General features: G+C 37.2%; 1 protein-coding gene across 9 annotated transcripts in view; it reads right to left on the reverse strand.

Moving 5' to 3' along the window:
- The window catches only part of GULP1 (GULP PTB domain containing engulfment adaptor 1), a 152168-nt gene that overhangs the window by 29889 nt on the left and 101964 nt on the right, over positions 1-20315 (reverse strand). For all 9 annotated transcript variants that reach the window (XM_051788043.1, XM_051788041.1, XM_051788039.1 and 6 more), the window contains exons 4-8: positions 14817-14888; positions 5781-5879; positions 2856-2993; positions 492-608; positions 27-119 (exon numbers count right to left, since the gene is read on the reverse strand). In XM_051788043.1, the coding sequence (XP_051644003.1) occupies positions 27-119; positions 492-608; positions 2856-2993; positions 5781-5879; positions 14817-14888 (519 nt within the window). The remainder of the gene's footprint in view (positions 1-26; positions 120-491; positions 609-2855; positions 2994-5780; positions 5880-14816; positions 14889-20315) is intronic.

Consider the following 20315-nt stretch of genomic DNA (forward strand, 5'->3'; position numbering starts at 1 on the left):
ATACGAGATTTATGTCAGGTACTTACTGGAGATGCATGTACTTGTGTTATTCTTAACTGGTTTTCCAAATCTTGAACTTTATTTTTCAGTTCTGCATTTTCCGTTTCTAATTCTTGAATCTACAAAGCAAGTGGTTATTGGGGCAGTCATTCATTTCAACAACAGCATCCATGAACACAAGTTTCATATGAGATCTGCTGATTTAGAAGCAAGGTTTAACTAGTTATCTAACCACAAAAAATAATTACACTTCAGTATCCTCCAGATTTCAACTTTGCTTTTCTCTTTAATGTCCTTGCAGGACAGTAAAACATAAAATACTGTTTAATAGTTATCAAGGGTTTTTTTTTCAGTTTTCTTTTTTTGGCACCTGCTGCAATTCTTAGCAATCTGAGAATAATGCTGGAAATTCTGCTTTCATATACAGCAGGTAACACAAATACAGCAGCATGTTCTGTTATCTCTTTAAAACAACCTAGTTCAGAACTTACCCTTTTCTGTAAACCTGCAATTTGTTTCCTTGTTTCAACGTCTTTTCCTCCGGATTCCAGAAATTTCCTATAAGCTAAGTCAAATGCTTGACCAATTGTTAAGGTTATCTCCTCTGCCTTCACATAAAACATAAGATTGCAATTAGTACGGTGAGAATATTTGACATAGTAACTTTCATTTCAGATGAGCACAAAATACATCACACCATGTACCATATTCAAAGGGTTTACTCAAAACATAATGAAGTCAACACTAGAAGGGAGCAAGTAAAACACTTCAACAAAATACCTTGACAAAATGCTATGAAAGCAACAAAAATACTCTGGATAAAGAAGGGGAACTGGACATAAATGTAAATTAAGCCTTCATAAATACAGATGGCATCCTGCAGTGTGTCTTTTTCTGATGATTTCTGCAGCAAATGCAGCCTGTTCAATCATTAAATAAATTCTTTGACTTTAATGGAACAATGTTTTCATGTTAATGGATGTTTTGATCCTTCTTGATTTTAAATTGGAATTGAACACTTATTTTTACAAACATTATAAATCTTACTCAGCACACTGTAGGGAGGTGTGTTTATCTGCACAACTATTTCCAACTACAAAAATCCAATCAAAGAGAATTTGTGTTTTTATGTGCAAAATATAATAATTTACTAGTTCTATGCTGATTTACATAACATGTTATCACACGTTAATACAGTCAATGCAGAATATCCACTTCAAAACTAATGGAGGTAAAATAAGTGTACAAGAAGCTGATGGAGCACACCAAGGTTTCAGAAAAAAATGCTGACTTATGGCAGGATCAATAAAAAGTGAACATATGGCTACATCTTTTGCCTTAGAACTTTAGTAAAGAAAGTAAACACAGTAAGCAAGAAATTTTTAATTTGTTTTAAACAATTCCACCAGGGAAAAAAAATAAAATATCAGAAAAAACACTAGTCTGGTTAAAGCTAAATAAGAAATTCCTCTTCTTTATTGAAATTAAAACCTGAAATTGGCTGCTACTTGTGAAAGTAGAGCATTCTCCTCAAAGAGTAGTTTTCCTTTGCTACCTGGAAGAACTCAAAGGGTTGGATGTACAAAAATGGTACAGAAGATGATGCTCCCAGCCTTTTATATAATCCTAACTTCTCAGAGGGATGAAGGTGGGATGAAATGAAAAGTATAAACTGAGCTGGGATCCTCTGGAATTTGAGAGTACTAATGCACAAACAGTGAAACAGAGAAAAAAAGGTCAGTGAAATATGAGGTAGAAGAGAAGAAAAAACAATTCATTAGTCATTAAATACTCATAAAAATGGTGTTAGTGCACAGAGACTTTGAGGGCAATTGAAAATCACTGGAATGTGAGAAAAAGGGGCAGGGTAGAAATCTGAGGAGAAATTAGGAGAAATGAACAGGTGTGTCTAGCAATTCTGAATGATACCTACTGAAGGTACTGGAGCAATGCAGGTGAACAATAAAATAATCAGAAACACTGTGAAGCAACACATAATGCTACATAATTGCATATAAGGAAAAAGGAATGTGTAACTTTTTCTAAAAAATATAATTTCATTTGTAGGGTATCTCAGCTACTTCGGAATAAAACAAAAGAAAGAAACTTGAGATTACTAAACCATCCATTTTCAGTGTTGATTCAGTTGGGTTTAGTTGTTAATCACTTCCTTCCAGGGTGACCCTGTTTCAGCTAGACACCATTTTCTTCATTTCCTGTCCTAAAGTATTATTTTTTTTTATTTTTTTTTGCTATTGCACATTTTTGAACAGCTGCCCTGCTCTGTCTCAGCCACAAGAGCATTTCAGTAGTTGGTGCAATGAATTTTCTTGTTGTGCGTCCCGGGATCAACAACTTTGAGAGATGTGGTGGGCAGAGAAGAGAGAACCTTGGGGTTTTTTTAAAAAATAAACAAAACAAAACCACACAAAAACCAACAACAAAAAATCACCCCGAAAAATTGAGACAGATATGCCAGCAGAAAATCCTGAAAGGGTATCTCAGCCACAGGGTTGCAGCAATCTCCCTAAAACAGCCGTGCAAACATTTCTAGCTTGGTGGGATGGAGCCTGTTCTCCAAGAGCATTGCAGATGCTTCTCCCAGGATGCTGAGCTGAGTGGTAAGAACAATTGTACCAGAAAACCACCTCAGGTCATGGAAGAAAGACACTCTTCTTTAAATCAATGCATCTGAGTCTCAAGACACCACGTGAACATGAAAAATTCAGCTGATGTGCCCCAGTGACAAGGTAGGTTGTGTGCCTTTATTTCATGAACCATTCCTGCTTTGTTTCAAGGCAGGCCAATCACCAGAACAGCCACCTGAGGCCTTGCAAAGCATCTTGCATACTTACACACTTTTCACTGTCAAATACATAGCACAGGTGCTTATTGGATTCCGAGTCTTTGCATATGAAAGTAAATATTCTCTTGTCGGTTTTATCATCAGCACAAAACGATATCCTATGCAGCTGGCAGTTGTGTTGGACCTCCTGCAAATAAACAGAAATTTAATTTTTCAGATATTACTACACATGCTTAGGATAAAAGAAATAAAAGCACAAAATAAATCTCTGTTCAGGTACCTAAACGTGAGCGAGCTGCAGTGACAGTTTTAAATGTCTCTCACTGTACATGAGAGTGCCTGAAAATGGACTTAAAGTATAACAGAAGTTAGCAAACTCATCTCCTAAAAAATGCTCGTATTTGTACTGAATGTAAACAGGAAGTTTTTATTTGGACAGAATTTGTCTGGAAGCGTTTATTTGGACAGTAATTTCTGTGCTAGAAAATTGGTTTTACTGTTGCCTTGTGTCCCTGTGCAATTTATTTAGAGCCTGATTATGTAAAATAATCTGTTCTTTTTCCAGGTGCACACCATATTCAGATTTCATCATCTCCCAAGGTTTGTTAAAGTGATTTTGCTGAAATGAGTCCTTACCTTGCTTCCTAAAATATAGAAAACAGAAATAAAATGACTTCGCTACCCAAATACAGGGGCACAGAGAAATAAATTTCACATCTAAATAATTTCTTACTTGGGGTGCAAGATAAGCAGCTTTTAAACATTATTATTTGTATATTTTTGCTATTATATTTCGTTTTCCATTATAAAGCAAGTTCAAGCTGTTTAAAAAGTGGTGGCGATGCTCTTCAGATGAGAAAGCTTGAAAAGACTGAAATAAACTATCTCAACCATTTTTTTTGTTGTTTTTCTTCACCAAGTCTCTTCTTGGTATTTTATTTTATTTGGCTTATTACATGGGAAAGAAGCATTTGCTTTAAAGGAAAATATGTCGTTTAGATGTGAGCTATTATCTCTTAAAAAAAAATAAAGAAAGCCTCTGTGCAGCCCTGGGGTTCCCAGATTGCTGTAAGCTCATAAACAAAGGCACGTCCCCTCAGCACACAATTATGTAGCCAAAAAATGCACCACGTGGGCAATCTTTCTCCCCTCCCCAACCGAGTTCATTTTCTCAGTCTTCAGAGAAAATGTTCTTAGCTCTTCTTCTGTGTATTCTACTTCTCCCATGTCCCAAATCTCTCTTATTTAACCTCCTTCTCCCATAGCTCTTGAACACTCACAAAGAATAATACAGGCTTCTCCTGACACTGTTGGGTTTACAAATCCATATAACTGTATTATCTCATTTAAACATAGAATCACTTTTCTGTAATCCTCCCTTTTTTGAGTGCCATGTATAGAGCCAGGTCCTGATACATGATCAGGTCTCTTGTTTCTACTGCAGTTAAGTCATCATGTGAATATAAACCAATATTCCTCTGTAACAATACCAAAGAGATTTGTTTCCACAACACAGCCCAAAAAGTTATTCTAATTAGTGATAACATGGAATTCAAGTAATTTCCTAAAGCACCTATCAATTGTGCAAAAAGAAGGAAAACTTGATTCAAATTTATACTTACATGTAGCTTTCAGCAACAAAGTGGGGGAGCTAAAAAGACTACTCACAGTTGATTACTAATGGAGTTGTAATAACAGCATTGCTAAGAGATTAGAATGTTCCTACTCTCCCAGGAACATCTATCCCACAGCTTTCTGTTAATCTCTGCAGGAGCAGTTAGGAACACTAACATATTTTGGCATTTAAAACTGTTATTTTAAAGCAGTTGCTGCCAGGATATGGGGTTTAATACCCCTTTCTGCCTGATGGCATGAGGAAGAGGTAAAAGCTGCAACTAAACCTGACATCAATATTTCTTGGCTGCTCTGCTTATGTGTGAACTGTTATGTTGAATTGTGGTTGCATCAAGAGTCTGAGGTGCAAATGGGTTGCAAGCAGCAACAGCCTTTGGAGAAAATCCTGTCCTCCTGTCTGAATACAGCAATTCCTCCAGAATTAAGAAGCAGTAACAAAAGGTTCATTCAAATTCGACATTCAGCATACGTATAAAAGATTTAAGAACATGCAGGTGTTAAGAATTGCTGACTATTGAACAAATACTTTTCAGCTTGTTTATATTTATCTCCTCATTCCTCTTTGAAGTTTGTGAGGAGGATGCTTTATTGCTCCATCCCCCTCCAACCCCTGGATGAGGCACCCTGGGCTACTGGGAGGTGTCCCTGCCCATGGCAGGGGTTTGGAACGAGATGGGCTTAAGGTCCCTTCCAACACGAGCCATTCTCTGATTCTGTGATGATTTTGTGTAACCCCTTCCAAAATACTAGAGAAAACAAAGGAATAGAAAATGGATTTCACTGCTGAAAAGGCAGGAAAAGTCTACAGTAGCGCTTATAGCAACACACCTGAGAAACACAGGCACTCTAGGAAGGAGGGGGTACAATAAAAAAAAGTAAGATCATGAGAAAATAAGAAAAAAAAAAAAACAGGTAACAGAAAGAGAGGTGCACTGCCAAAGCAGCAGCACAAAGAATGAGTAACTGCAAACAAACTGTCTCCTCATTCACCTGCAAACACCTACACGTGGCAGCTACACGACAGTGACGAGTTGGAAATGGGTTTATCATGTGTGGTGTTAACATTTATTCACCACACTGTTTTCATCTTCCTCAAAATTTAGAAGTTCTGCTGTGAAAGGATTAAATACCATATTAGGTATAGTCTACATTCAGGACTATCAGTTGTACCTTCCTGGAAACACGTTGCAACAAAAAATGTTATTTTAAAAGATTTTTTTTTCCATCAACAGAATATCTTTCATTACAATACTTTAAAATATATAAAAAATAAAAACATTGGAAACAGTGAAATCAATAGTTGCTAGTTTAGCACGAAAAACACACCTAAGTTTCTTACCTTCGTTTTAGGATCTAGGATTTTTACACCATAGATTGAGATTTGTAATTCAACTTTGGGAGTCTTTTGGCCTTCAGATTTCTTGATATGTCTTGCAAACTAGAAGATGAAAAACACAGCAGCAATCACATTAACATTGGGTTTATTTTTTTTTATTAATTCTCATTTCCTCTCAACTCCTGCCACCTGAAGTTGTTTCCTTCCTTCTTCAGAAAGCTTCTTACAAACAACACCAACCAACCCCAAAGTCTCAGCTGGGCACAGAACAGCAGACCTGACTGCTGAATACTCCCATCATTCAAGAAAAAGTATTTTAAAATTACTTAGCATGTTCTCTTGAAACTTCCATTTGCTGTTTATGCGCTTGTTTTAAGCTTTTGCCTGAGATTTCTACGAGACCAGTAGAAACATGAACCCTTTCAGTTTGTCACTGTTGTGTTTTCCACACCCCATTATTTCCACACTCACTTCTGTTCATGCACATGGAGGGGGGACTTCCTGGATGATCCTTTAAGGAAATCAGTTCTTTTCAACAGGGTCAATTTGAAAGCACTACTGCTGTCAACACCTAAGAAGTACTTGATCTCTTCTATTTTATTCCCAGAATTAATCTACCAGCAGTCCACTTCATGATGACTAGACAACACTTTGTATCACAGGGTTGGGTAATGTGTCCTATTCAACACATTTTCCATCCTTTTATATCTTCTCTTCTAGCTGTTAGGTTGGACTTATCTTTCTCTCATGAACAGTGCATATAAAATCAGCAGAGAGTCTAAAACTTGTTCCTGCATAGCAGTTAAGAATTGCCCTGAATTTGGGTAACTTTCACAGCAAATATATGGAATTGCTCCATATTCTGTTCTGTTACCAGCCTTTTCCCTCTCAGGTCTTTGACAGCCTGGAATGGTATTTTCAAATGTATAAATAAGGATGATGATTCACTGAGGGCCAGAGGAGCTGGATTTTGCTTCAGAGCTTTATGTTTGAACACATTGTCCTCAATGGTCCCACTCAAGAATAACTGAGAGCATAATTCACCATCAGTACAAGAAGTCAGTGTGGACAATGACTTTTAGTGGCATAAAGAGTCCAGGGTGTCACCAAGGGTGCTGCCCTATCTTCAGAAGGGTTAGACCTGCAAGATGCAAGCCTGAATTACCTTGTCCCACAAATACTTAAAAACTCTGATTAAAATTTGTTATTCATTTGATTAATTAAAGGTTTGGGTTTTTGCTCTGTTCCTATTGCAACTGGTACTTGGAAAATCTTTCAGTAGTGTCCTGTTTCACAGAGTATGACTGTCTCCATCCCTGTTGTCTCAGTTTCCTTAGAGGCAGTTTTGTTGATGCAAATTATTAGCTAGTTTTGAGAACTATTCTAAAAGCACAACATGAACCTGTTTTACATGTCCTATCCAGACAGTTTATTTACTGATTAATGATTCACAACAGCTGATAGGTATGACACACCTGGTAAAACAGACAATGCCCTTCACCTCCACAAAACCCCCAAACAACAACCCCCACCTAAACCACTCTGTGCCATTCTCAAAACCAACTCTTAAATCTAAACATCCATTTTGCATTTCAACACCTAGGACTGCTACAGTCATTGGGCAAATATTTTATGAAACCCAACTACTCGAAAGTCAAGCAAATCCAACAAAACTTTTAGTTCTGCCTCACTTCATGTATATTAGCAACACATCCTTTTCCTGTCCTCCTATTTATCTTTAAGCCCACGTCTTGAATATGTAAACTCTTAATACACTTTAATCTCCTTCTTTGAATTAAGGTGGGTCATCCCATATGCATATTTTAATTTTTTTTTAAATCTATATAGAAAATAAAATTTAAAAACATAATTGCTAGTTTACAGCATCTTGGCCAACAATATTTCTTGACTTTATAGGACAATTCAAATGTACTACAGGAAAAAAATAATTTTCTTTGATAAAAATTTTTTCTTTAGTTAACCCTCCATCCCAAAAAATCTGACTTAAATTTTATAATGCAAATTTCTTGTTTACTTAAGTTCATCCTTTTAAAAAATAGGAAAAAAAGATAGGCCAATCAATGTTTTATTAGCATGGATTTTTTTTTTCCTCCAAGATGAATATAAAACTTAAATTAGAACAGCCTTGAACTTGAGTGAATCCTGATTTTTGGAAATGTCCCTTTATAATCAAGCCAAGTACAAGTACTTCTGTGCAGGAATGAAGAGGGGGCATAAATATTTGTCTTTACTGAGTTATAGCCATGGTATGTATTGAGAATGATGATGGAATGCACGATTTTCCAATGGTAATCATCTCACTGCTCCTGAACAACAGCTACAACGTGAAAACTTTTTTAAAATAAGTGATGTGAATAACTTGCACAAGTTTTAGAACAGCTGGCCAAAGCTTGCTCCAAGTAGTCAAGAAGACTTACAACACTGAGGAAGTTCCAGAAGGCAGTTCTGTGCCAATTCTAAAAAAAGGGTAAACAAACTGACCCTACCACGTCTCCACTCCCAAAAGGCACAAATCAAGTTCAAGAACTCGAGATTTCACGTGAGATGAAATTATTCATGATCAATATGGATTTTACAAAAAATGCAGCATCTCAAAGCAGACAAAGCATCTGAATTTTGTATGCCAGTATATTTAAGCAAATGAAGCAACAGAGAGAGAGTATTAGTTAAGTTAGTTACATTAGTCTCCAGATGCAGCTATAAACAGGAAATTGTCATTGGGAAGATATGTTTCTAATGTATTCCAGCAGGGTTTATTTCTTAAGCATGACATTATTGAACAATGACCAGGAGAAAAAAAAATAATTACTGATAAAATCTGCAGGCAGAAAAAAATAAGAGGAATAAAGAGGGGGAGGAAAATAAGTAATGATCTGAAATCTAAAATAATTGCAGAGGAAGCTTCCAGATCACAGAGGGTGATGGAGGGGCAAATAACTCAGGGAACACTTCCCCAGCCAGAACACCAGACTGGCACCACAACGGAGCTGGTTTGTTTTCATCCAGGCAACTTTGCAAATCCCACCTGTGGGAACAAACTTTGTTTCTTGAGAGAACACCCTGTGAGGGTGGAATTGAGAAAGCCCTGAGAACATGGCAGGTTTCCCCCCTTCGTTCATGTGGACCTTCTCATGAAATGAAAACAGAAAAAAGGAATGCAATCCTTGGGTATTTCTAAGAGATCCCCAAGAAGACAACAACGGCTGCACTGCATCAGATGTCTGTGAGAAAATACTCAGATTTTATGGTCTGAGGGTTTCAAATGGAGAAAAATAACAGGATATTTGCAAAAGTTAGCAGAGGGCTGGAAACCTGCTTTATGAGAAACCCCATCAAATAAAAATTAAAAAAAAGCTAGTAGTAAAAGAAAAAAACATGAAATAATTTCTTCAGCACAGACATCCACACAAAAGAGCTTTTAATCAAAGGTTTAATGGGATACAGTGACCAAACAGCACATGTAGATAAATTTGGAAAAATTGGTGCAGTTCCTTTCTTAGTGTTTTTCCTGCCCACTCCCTGTCCTTTGTGATAACAGATAACACAGAGATACTGAGCAGCAACTTCTTTCATAGCTGACCTTCTCCAAAATGCCAAGTTCAGCCACCTCCCAAACCTGTGTGGGGTTTGAGCAGTACATCCCAACTCTCAGTCAGGTATCAGCTGATTTACCCTTTTTTCCTCTACTTTTTTCTACTAATTCCTTTTGCTTAAAGAGGACCCTGGGGGACCTCTGGATCTGGGAGAGGTACAAAAATTATTATCTTATCCTTTCAGCACACATTTGTAGCAAAGTAAAAGTTGTATCTCACACAGTAAACAAGATTATTTAAGAGGGTAAAAATCTGTAGCCTCCCATTGGCATCCAACTGGACGATGATATAAAATTATAATGAATCACAGCATGGCTTGGGAAGAGACACGATGGGCCAGATTCTTAAGCTGTTACTTTATACATATAATGTTCTCAGGCAAGACACCCAGATTTGGTGCAGCTCAGTGGGATGGGCTAGTTTTAGTTTAGCTGCTTTAGAATTAACATCATATTTTTGCTACATCTTTTAAGGTAAGCAACAGATACAAATAAACCTATTTTCCGTGGTTTAATTTTTTCTTTAAAAATAAAAATAGAAAAACCCCTGTATATCTCATCCTTTATTACAGTATCAGGGAAAACTGGATAGTATGAGACTTATTAAAATTAATTTGACATGCTTATGCATCAAGTCTTAGCAAACCACAATCAAGAGAAATAATATTAGGGGGAAAAAAATCATGTCTTCAAAATAGCCAGGAACTGTAGCTAAAAAAAAAAATGGTTAAAACAAATCATATGCATTAAAGATACACAAATTAAAACTGTGTTCTTCTATTTTATATTTACACCTCACTGCAAAGTTCAAGAGTATATTCAGCATACTCTGAGATAGCAAAAGGTAGATGTTTCTTTGATTTTGGTGCTAATCTTCAGCCCAGGGATCAGAGGCTCAACTCCTTCATTTTATTCAGGCTCCCAGTGAGACATCAGACATTGCACTTCATGCAGATACCTTAAAATATGTCTGTTTGAGGGCAGTGTAGTTGTGTAAACTGAGAAACAGCTTTGTACTGAGCTTTGAGAAGGTGCATTTCCTCCTTTTCCATCACAACATTCATTATAAGGGAAGATGCCTGAAAAAACCCAACAGCCCCTATTTCTTCTGCAGTGTCTCCATGTCATCTTACTGGTCATGTTATGGTACAAACTCTCATGCACGTTTCATGTGAGTATAATGAAATTATAAGCTCTGAAAAACAGCTGTCAAGAAGAGGAAAAGGAGGAAGAGGCCACTGATATTTAAAACTGCATCTCTCAGTAAGTGTCAGGGTAGGAAAAAAGCCATCCAGAAGTCCATTTCTATGGAATATATTGTATTTTATTCTCCTAACACACACTGGACTGAGAGGAAGACTATCCCTCTATTAACCACAGTGTAGAAGACACTGCAGTCTTTTTTCCATCTCTTACTTCCCGAAGTCTTTTTTGTTTGTTTGTTTGTTTGATTTGGGGCTGGGTTACTTTTTTGTTGTGGTTTGGTTTTGAGGGGTTTTGGATGTTATTTTGTTTGGTGGCATGGAAGTTTGGGGGTTTGTTGAGGGTTTTTTGGTGGTGGGTTTTTTTTTGGTTGGTTGGTGTTGCTTTTTGGGTTTTTTTGGGGGGGCGCTGAGGCAGGATTGGATTTTAGGGTTTTTTTTTGAGAGAGGGTAAACAGGTATTTTCTTATTCAATTCTTCTCATCTGACTTTCTTTGGTCTTTAGGCTGGCCCTGACCAGTCCTTGAACCATAAATTCTGCTTTCTCCAGTACTTCAAAAAGAACAGTCATGGCTGTAAGGCTTGGCTGGAAACTTCTTTATCCCAATATTAAAAGATTCTCTGTACTCCACCCTTGCAAAAACAAATGAAACCCAGCTTTAACAGGAAAGAGAGCTCAGAGCAACATCCACTGATGGTCCATTAAGGGCAGCAGCAGGACAGCATCACAGCTTGTGTGAAAGAGCACTCTTCACTTCGTGCATCCCTACGGGTCAAGGAGCTGATGAAGAATATTTCAAGTGGTTTCAAAGTGATTAATTCTATTTACTTTATGTCTGGTCATCTCCACTTACAGAACACAAGTGGAAGAGAAACGGATGTTGAGTTGAAAGTTGGGTAAGAGAACAGCCTTAAGTTTGGCCCTTGGAAAAACATTCCATGGAAGAGCATAAAAGGAACAACCCCAAACTCAGGTGTTTACTTCTGATTTCTCCCTAACACCCCTCCCTGCTGGTTTTTTTTTACCATTGGTCTGGTTGTGCTTCCCTTTCCATGTGTTCTGCTGGTCTAGCTGTTCTCACCTCTGGCAACCCTTCAAGCACTTTATAAAAAGGATCAAATTCATTCCTACAGTCTGATCTAGGAGTTATACCCTTCATCAACCAAGGAGAATAATCATTTCACTTTATAAAATAAACTGTGATTTGACAACATTTAGACATTTGAATAGTGTAGGTATGTTTGGAGACAGTATTTTGGTACCAAGATTCTTTAGTTTTTTTGGTTCTTTAGTTTTTGCTTCATTCTAGAAATTAGTTTGACCAGAAAACTTGAAAGAAAAAATTTGTTTGTAATAAATTCACCTTTTTCTTGCAAATAAACCCACACATTCTAAAGCATTAGTGTGCACCTTTCTTCTTCCTCCTGCAGTACAGCTCCAAGGACTTTGAAAACACAAGGGGAAATCCCAGCTGGATGAAACCAGTGGAGAACCCTCAAGAAAAATTAAACATAGATGCTCGAAAAAACTGCATCCTCTGATTGCAGCTGACCCAGAAAAATCGTCAAGAAAATGCAAAAGTAGTATTTGGGATAAAAGAAGTACAATGAGGCACCAAAAAGAAAGTTCCTCCAAGTTATTTTGTGTTTCTGCAGAACATCAGCTCCACCTGCTGGGAAGAGCCAGTTCTTGGAATGGCAGCTGCAGATTCTGTGCTGGGCAAGCCAAGAGTCCCCGTGCTGAGGGAGTTCAGGGCTCAGGATTTAAAGAAGTTAAGAGTTGTATATCAAATCTCTACTCTGACACAGTTTGATGACATGATAGCTCAAGAAAAATACTTTATGGTGACAGTATTTCATGGTCTATATATCACTGTAAGCACATGACTTCAAAAGGTTATTAGTGTGATGCATGCCATTTGAAAAAATAGCTCCAGACATCAAGAAAGTGTCAGTTGTTTTTCTGCTAGCTATTAATTTTAATTAACAATAAACTATGATTAACAATGTGATTAAAACTAAATCCACATACTTAAAAATTATAAACAAGGCATCACAAGCTACACATCTTCTAAAAACCCTCCTACCCCTCAAATCACCATATATTTTCTTTAAATACATTTATTCAACATTTCTTTCAATATAAGCCATTAGTTTTCAAGCTGATTCAATTGGTTTTAAAATTTTCAATTAGGATTTTCTAAAAACAAGTTACAGATGTGTGCTTAATAATAAAATCAAATACCTCGAGGTTTCTTTTCAAACAATAGAGATACACAATGTAAGTCAGTACTGAAATGAGTATTCAATTAATTGGCAATTGTTTCAAACTTAAAACTTTTTTGTTGCTCTCTGAATTCCGTTCCAAGATTTTTCAAGTCCTTCCAAAAGCTGCCTTTAATTAACTACTTTGGAAGTTTTCTAATGAAGTTATGATTACGTGAGATCACATATAATACTTGACATCTGAGCTCCAAAATTCCAAACTTGAAGAAATGGTGTGATTCTGGCAGCAACTATTTGGACATCTATCTCCAAGGTGGTTTATGTAGGGAACAGGTGTAAAAAGTTAGAACAGATATCAACATACTCCAATGATACCACAAATACATATATGAAATTTCTGGCTCTTCCCACACTTCAGGGAACAGTTATTTGAAATATTTTTTTTGCATCTGCTTTTGGAGCAAACTCTTTCACAGGTAAGAAATCATACAATCCAAAGCCTCCAGTGATCAGTGAGAGTCCAGGTTAGTCTAGAGTTCCACCAGTGAGAGAGAGACCCACTTAGCAGCTGCTTTACTTAGGGAAAGCCTGATAAAACATCATAAATATTATCAAGGCTTCCCCATTGCACGTTATCATCACGACAAATCTGCACAGAATTAACCTTGTACGGGGTGTTGGAATTTTATAAACACGAAACAATGAACACAACAGGCTTCACTCCAGTATTAGCCATAAACTGCATAAGGTGCACAAAACACCACATATTTTGTTTCCATTGGTAGAATGCTGTAATGGTTAAGAAAGGGTCAGACTTACCTTAGCTTAAAGCACTTGAAAAAAAGTTTTTCAAGTTTGTGAAAATTGTGAGCAGTAAGTTATGCACTGAAAGGCCTAATCAACTCAAGTAATCTTATTTCCCGACTATTTCCAAGAAACATTTTGGAAAGGTAATTGTTTCAGTAGTTGATAAATAGGCAATTATGGCTCTAACTGAAACAGGTAAATCTTTTTTGGCACAAAACACTCTAAGAACTGACTAAACAAACTTTTATAGGCTGTGTTACTGTTTTTGGTAGAGCAAAAACAAGGACAAAGAGCTTCTGTTTCAATCCCTTAATACAATTACTGATCAATCCTGTAAAGATGGCTTATTCAAGGGAAACCTCCTTTTTAAAAGCTGAGCTACATGAGTAATTTCATGTCTTCTTTCTTCCCCTTTTTATTATGGCAATAACACAGAATCGAATTTTTCAATATTAATCCCCAACGTTTCCTGTTGATTTTCCAAGGAAACTTATTTAAAAGCCAAAAAAAAAGTTATGGAAAGCGCAAGAGTAGGGAGAAAGAGTGTTACATCTAAATAAACTAAAGCTCCAGCAGTTCTAGGCAGCTGAGCGTGAAGCAGCACAATTCCACAGCAGTGGGAGTGAGCAGGGCAGGGAAATCAGCATTCCCTGCTGCAGCTCCCAGCAGCTGAAGGGCTCTGAGCACATCAGCTGTCACTCAACCGTCAAGCCAAAGCCATGTTATCAGTTAAAAACCCTCAACAGGTCATTTCACCAGGATATATCTAATTGTCCACCAAATCCCTCAGTGCCTGAGGACACACAGCCAAGAAGAAACTGTAAAAGTCTGATTTTCTCAGCCACTGGTGTGAATCAGCCCTGAAGTGGGGATGGCAGCTAAAACGGATTCTTGCTGCCTCAGTTTGCATTAATGAAGCCCTGAAGTTTCCAAAGAACAAGCATTACCCAACAAAATATGTTAACTTTATAAATATTTATACATAATTGTGTAACATGTAAGAGAACTGAATATTTGTATAGCTGACAATACAGACATAATAAAGAAGAGCCAACACACCAGTGAAGAGATTACTAAAAGCAACTGCTTCTAGAACCAATGAATTTACCTAGAAAATGTACAAATTGTCTTAGCTGTGAAAACAGGTTAAGAACACATTCCATTTGTATTTCATTAAAAATTCTTTCTCACCTTTAATTTTCTAACAGCGTCTCTTACAACTTCGGTGCCTTTGGGCTGCTCCACTTCTGTACTGCCAAGGAACTGAAAAGATTGCAATTTGTGAGCAGCAAGTTATGCATTGAAAGGCCTAATCAACTCAAGTAATCTTATTTCCCAGCTATTCCCAAAAAACATTTTGGAAAGGCAATTGTTTCAAATAGCAAATCTTCACATGGCTATTTCTAATGAAGAGAATAACAGGAATTAAATTCTAATTAGACAAATATAAGAGTTATTAAAATCACCTTTAAAAAAACATCCTATACAAATCTGTAAATAGAGGGTAAAGCACCTTTTTCCACATGGAAATCCTTATTTTGGTAATCTCCTTTTAGAAAATAATGAAAAAATGCACAAAAAGTATTGATAGAAGATACTTCCTGTGAATCAACATGAGCCAATCATTTGGACTATTCTGCTAAAACTTTCATACAGTGATGCAAGACAAATGAAAGGGACTGATTTTTCTCTCAGAGATGCTTGGTACAGTAATTTCATAGATTTAAAGAAACTAGGTTCCAACTTACATAAAAGTGAGGGTCATATTCAAAGATTTTTGACTGGAGTTGATATTTTTACCAAATAAGGTTTTGATGAAAACCAAACATACGCTTGTTAATACATAAAGGGACCTTACCACTTCTTTATTTGCACAACAAAATGCTTTTATGTTCAGTGCAGTTTTGCTTGCCTTCTACTACACTGTTACAAAAGGTATGATAACCCCCACCTGAAGCTGATCTGTGTAATATATTCCTTAATTTTGAATTGCCCAAGTTTCACATTGAGGTACAGTTAGGTTTAAGCCACACTAATACGTGTATATGCCAAAATAATGGTAGCAAGAACCTCCCCCCCTCACTTTCTTACAAAAGTGCACAATGCTTTGTGTAACATGACACACATGTAAAATTTTTTACACAAAAATGTAAAATTTTTTAAGTCTTGGCAGTTTCAAAAGGAACTTAAATTTGCCAAGCTACAGATGCTTTTGACAGAGTAACTCCGAAGTTTTAAATTCTACTAAACACTCAAAAGCTTGAGTAGGTTCAAGTTTTATTCCTGAAAAAGAAACTCTGCAGCTCCACCAATAATTAAGCCTCATTGGAAATTTGCTGCTGACTCTGAAATATGATGTGCCACCTTGCATACAACAAGGTGTAAATCAAAACCCCCCCCACACATCTGTCCACGGTCTCTGCTATTACAATTCTCCAGCTCAGACACCAAGGGTTTGTAATAACAAAGCAGAAACCTCTGCTATTTAATTTCTTTCATGCAACATCTCTGGTGGCTTTAAACAGAGGTGGTGATCTTCCCTGGAAAAGTGACAGCTGCACAAAATGCACATAGAGAAGCAGGAATGACTCTTGGACATTATGATACTACACGTGGTAGAGACAGAAAGGGAAGGGTAAATGAATATTGAGCAAGTGTCTGTGGGGGAAAAAAAAGAAAAAGAGTGGATAAGGTCAGATAAGAATTTCAGGGGAATGCTGAAATGCCAATAATCCCAGATACCTGTACACAAGCATATTTATACACTCCACATTTGGCAGAACACGAGGGGTAGAAGTAAAATTGCTGCAAGTTTGTGGGCAGGTACACGATACACTGTGCAGGAATCCTGTATGAACACAGGAAATAACAGCTGCAGGTGTGAACAAGGCTCAGTGAGCAGAGAACACAGGTCACTGCTGCCCAGGGAGAAGGGGAAGACAGCTGAGCACGCTTCATCCATGGGTGATTCCTAATATTTGGGTAGTTTTGAAACTGGTAGCTCCAGAGGCATCACCGGTGTAAGCAGCCTGGTACCTCTCAATAGATTTAGAGCCAGGCTTTGGGTGGAATCGGGTCACACACATGTCTAGATTGCCCCAGGTTATGCTGCCTCACCTGCAGTTACTTCTCCAGAAGGGCACAGGGCTGCCCTTTGTTTCTTATTTGCTTGCTCCCATCCAGATAATTGAAATCTGAGATAGCAAAAGACGCCTCAAAAGCAACAGAACCATTTCCCTGCAACTTCCTTCTCAGCTTTCTCCTCAGATTCACAGTCCAGAAAGGATGGAGGTGTCTTTGCTGTATTCAACAAATCCCAGCAGCCAGCCAGTCTTTCCATGAACAGTAACTTCCACAACCACAGTTTTCCCAGGGGCTTGTGCCTCCTGCTAATTCACATCACTGCCTTAGAATGTGGAAGCGTCAAATGAAACTTCTGCCACAGCTGGGGAATCTGTTAAAGGTCACTGAATTTTAAAGCTCATAGTAATGTTTCCCAACCCAGAAATTAACATTTCTGATCATGGAGAGGAGGGAGAAGTAGAGATGTAAACAGAAAGATAAACTGCTGCGAGCACAGGTTTCAAAGACTGACAAGACCTGAAGAAACCCTTTGGGTTTGCTCAACAGGTTACAAAAGAAGTAAACAACCAAGACTCAGAGAATACAGAAACACCAGCATTTATGGAATATAACCCACCACAATTCCATCAGTCATCTACAATGCACTGTCTTCCAGATGAGAGTCAGTTTTGACACTGAGCATCACTACTGAAGTTTCTATTGCTCTCAGCAGTTTTGAACTGGATGTGGAATTAGAGTTTATGCATAATAAACTATTCAGTATGGGAAAATACAGCAAGATACATTTAATCCAGATGGACAAAGATTTGTACCTTAAGTGCTAATATCAATCAGAAATTATAAGGCCATGCAATGGATTGTACTGCTTGTATCTACTTGTATCTCTTTTAATTGCAATCCTATATTTTTAAAATTCAAGTAGATTCAAATTGTTTACACATTTCATGCTTGACCTCTCTTATTTATTTATTTATTTATTTTTGGTAAGAGTAATAAAGAGAACACCAGCAATTAAGGGGAAATAATCTGAATATTTGTATTAATTGGACTGTCCTATTTGGGGACAAAATACTGACAGAATTTCAAACCTGAAAAAGTTTATCGTGACAAAATAATGACTATGCAATATAGGGTTACGTAGCTAACGTTTTAACTGGAAGCTTTTTATTGCTTGCTTTTTCCTCTGCTGTGTGCCTTTTCCATGTGAACTCTCATCATCTTTTGTTTAATATTAGGTGCCAATTAGCATGGCATCACTCATACCAATTAAGCTGAGCAAACACATCTACTTGCAAAGCTGGGACTTCAACATTTTTAACAGCAGAACAGATGTAACCTCACAGTGGCCCTTAAAAAACATCCAATCCTGTTTAACAAGCTTTCTTAAACTAGCATCCCCAAAGCAAAACAGAGACATTATAACCAGCAATAGCCCAGACATTAACTCCATTTCCATTGGACCCACTGAAATCACTCATTCTGTGGAACAGAGGCTGCCTCAGTCAAAGAGGAGGTCAATTAACAGCAGATTTTCCCCAAAGACAGCTTTATTGCAGCTAAACCCACAAGTGACCCAAGAAACAGATAACCCTAAATTAATAAAACAATGGACTTTCCTTAAAACAGTGGTGATACATTTACACACACTACTAGAAGACCAGATAAACACAGCCTTACTATGTACAAAAACCCTTTCACTAATCTATCAATCTCTCAAACCTAGAGAAAAAAGGATTTTCATACTTTTTACCCCTGTCTTAGACTGGGAAAATATTAGAATTTTTGAAAACCGAGATTTTACAACTTACTTTTTAGTTAAAGGACTCCGTGTTTGTACAGTCCCCAACACAGAGGCTGCATTGCCACCTCGGGGATTTCTAAAGTAAATAACAACTAATTCACCAGCCTCCCGAAACGGGGAGATGGCCATTTCAAACACAAAGGGCAGATATGTGCTATGTCAGGAATTCAGGCAGGAACAGCACAAGCACTGAGCGTGGAAGGGTTTCTCCAACAAAAATTCCAAGCAAAAGGGGGTAAATCTGAACCTCCCCTTTTCAAGCCCGGGCTCCTTCAGAGAGCAGAACCATTACAGAGTTCGAGGTGGGAACTTGAAAAGTCAGTGGGGTTTTTTTCAGCTCTTCAGAGTCCTTTCTGCAGAACGTTCTTCATACGAAGTGTAACAGTTCCTGAGAGTCAAGCTACAAACTCCTCCACTTCACTGCACAACAAACAGAAGACCACACAGCAGTTTCCCTTTAGATCATTCACTATTGTATCCTATATGCAAACTGATAACTGCACTAGTGTTCTTTACACAAGCAATGTATTCTAACACATAATAGAGCTGGAAAATGTTTACATATGACTGCTACGTGTGTTTACTGCTTGTAACTAGGAAAAAGATTATTCTTGAGGTCGGTGTAACTTCATGCATAACAAGCCAATTCAAAGAAAAATGATCAATAATTTAGGCATGCCACTAGACTCGTATTTTAAAATATTTATATATTTTTTTTATTATTAATGAGAAGATCATCATGATCATACTGAATTTTCATTGGATACTTTAAGAAGTTCGAAGAGGATGACATTTAATATTTGTATAACATAAAGCAAGCTAAAACAATGTTTTTCTCATGTAAATTACTGCACATTTTTCACTGCAGTCTGCCATTCTTGAGTACACACTCCCTATAAAACTGATGAAAAATTAATTTTCTGATCTCTTACTTATTCTGATTTCACTTGCAGCTGTCTATAAGCAGAAATTTATGAGATCAAGAGACCTTATCAGTGAGAACCATTGAAGTATTCCTTTAAAGTACATTGATGTTTGCCATTAAGAAAGTGAGCTGTTGACCAGCCATACACAAGATGAACACCTCAGATCAAACTGTTTATAATCTGACATCAGCAGACAACCAGATGTGTTCACTCCACGTGCAGAGATTCACAAGAGAATTAACAGACTCTATTTCACCATGTTAAAATCAGCAGAAGTTTTATCATCAACAGCAACTGGGAGAATAATCCAACCCTGTAATGGCCAGGAGGACTCTCACACAGATCCTTCATTCCTGCAGAATGTAGGTGAAAATTTTCCTCTGCATTTTATGTGGGCAAAACATGTTTGGACCAAGTCCACAATGACAATATTAAAACTGCTTTTATTGTTGTGCTTTGGCTGGAGAAATGACTAAAAGGTGAATCTTCTACACTTTTATTTTGTTGGTTCAATTAAAAATCAATTCAAACACGGGGCAACTTCAGGCATCCAGGATCCTTTACAGTTCTGATGAGTCTGTTGCTGTTCTGATACAGCCCATTAGCAAGGTCGGGTGAATTTTGAAGATGAACAGTTCATTTTTTTTTCCTTGACATTAGCAGGACACTCTCCAGTAATTCTTCCCCCTGGAAGCTTACATTTTGACCCTCAACATCTTAATGTTTTCACAGTATATCCAGGTGCTTTTCTCAAAACTTAAGATGAATACAAAAGACTCTCCATGCTTTGGAAAATTTAGTTTTACCAGAGTCAAAAAAAAAAAAAGAATCATTAAACTTGACTAAGAAATAGTTTTAGGTACACTTTTGAATATTTAA

The sequence above is a fragment of the Manacus candei genome, unplaced genomic scaffold (assembly GCF_025592945.1).
Source record: "Manacus candei isolate 608988 ecotype Guabito, Panama unplaced genomic scaffold, ASM2559294v1 h1tg000023l, whole genome shotgun sequence".
NCBI classification, from domain to species: domain Eukaryota; kingdom Metazoa; phylum Chordata; class Aves; order Passeriformes; family Pipridae; genus Manacus; species Manacus candei.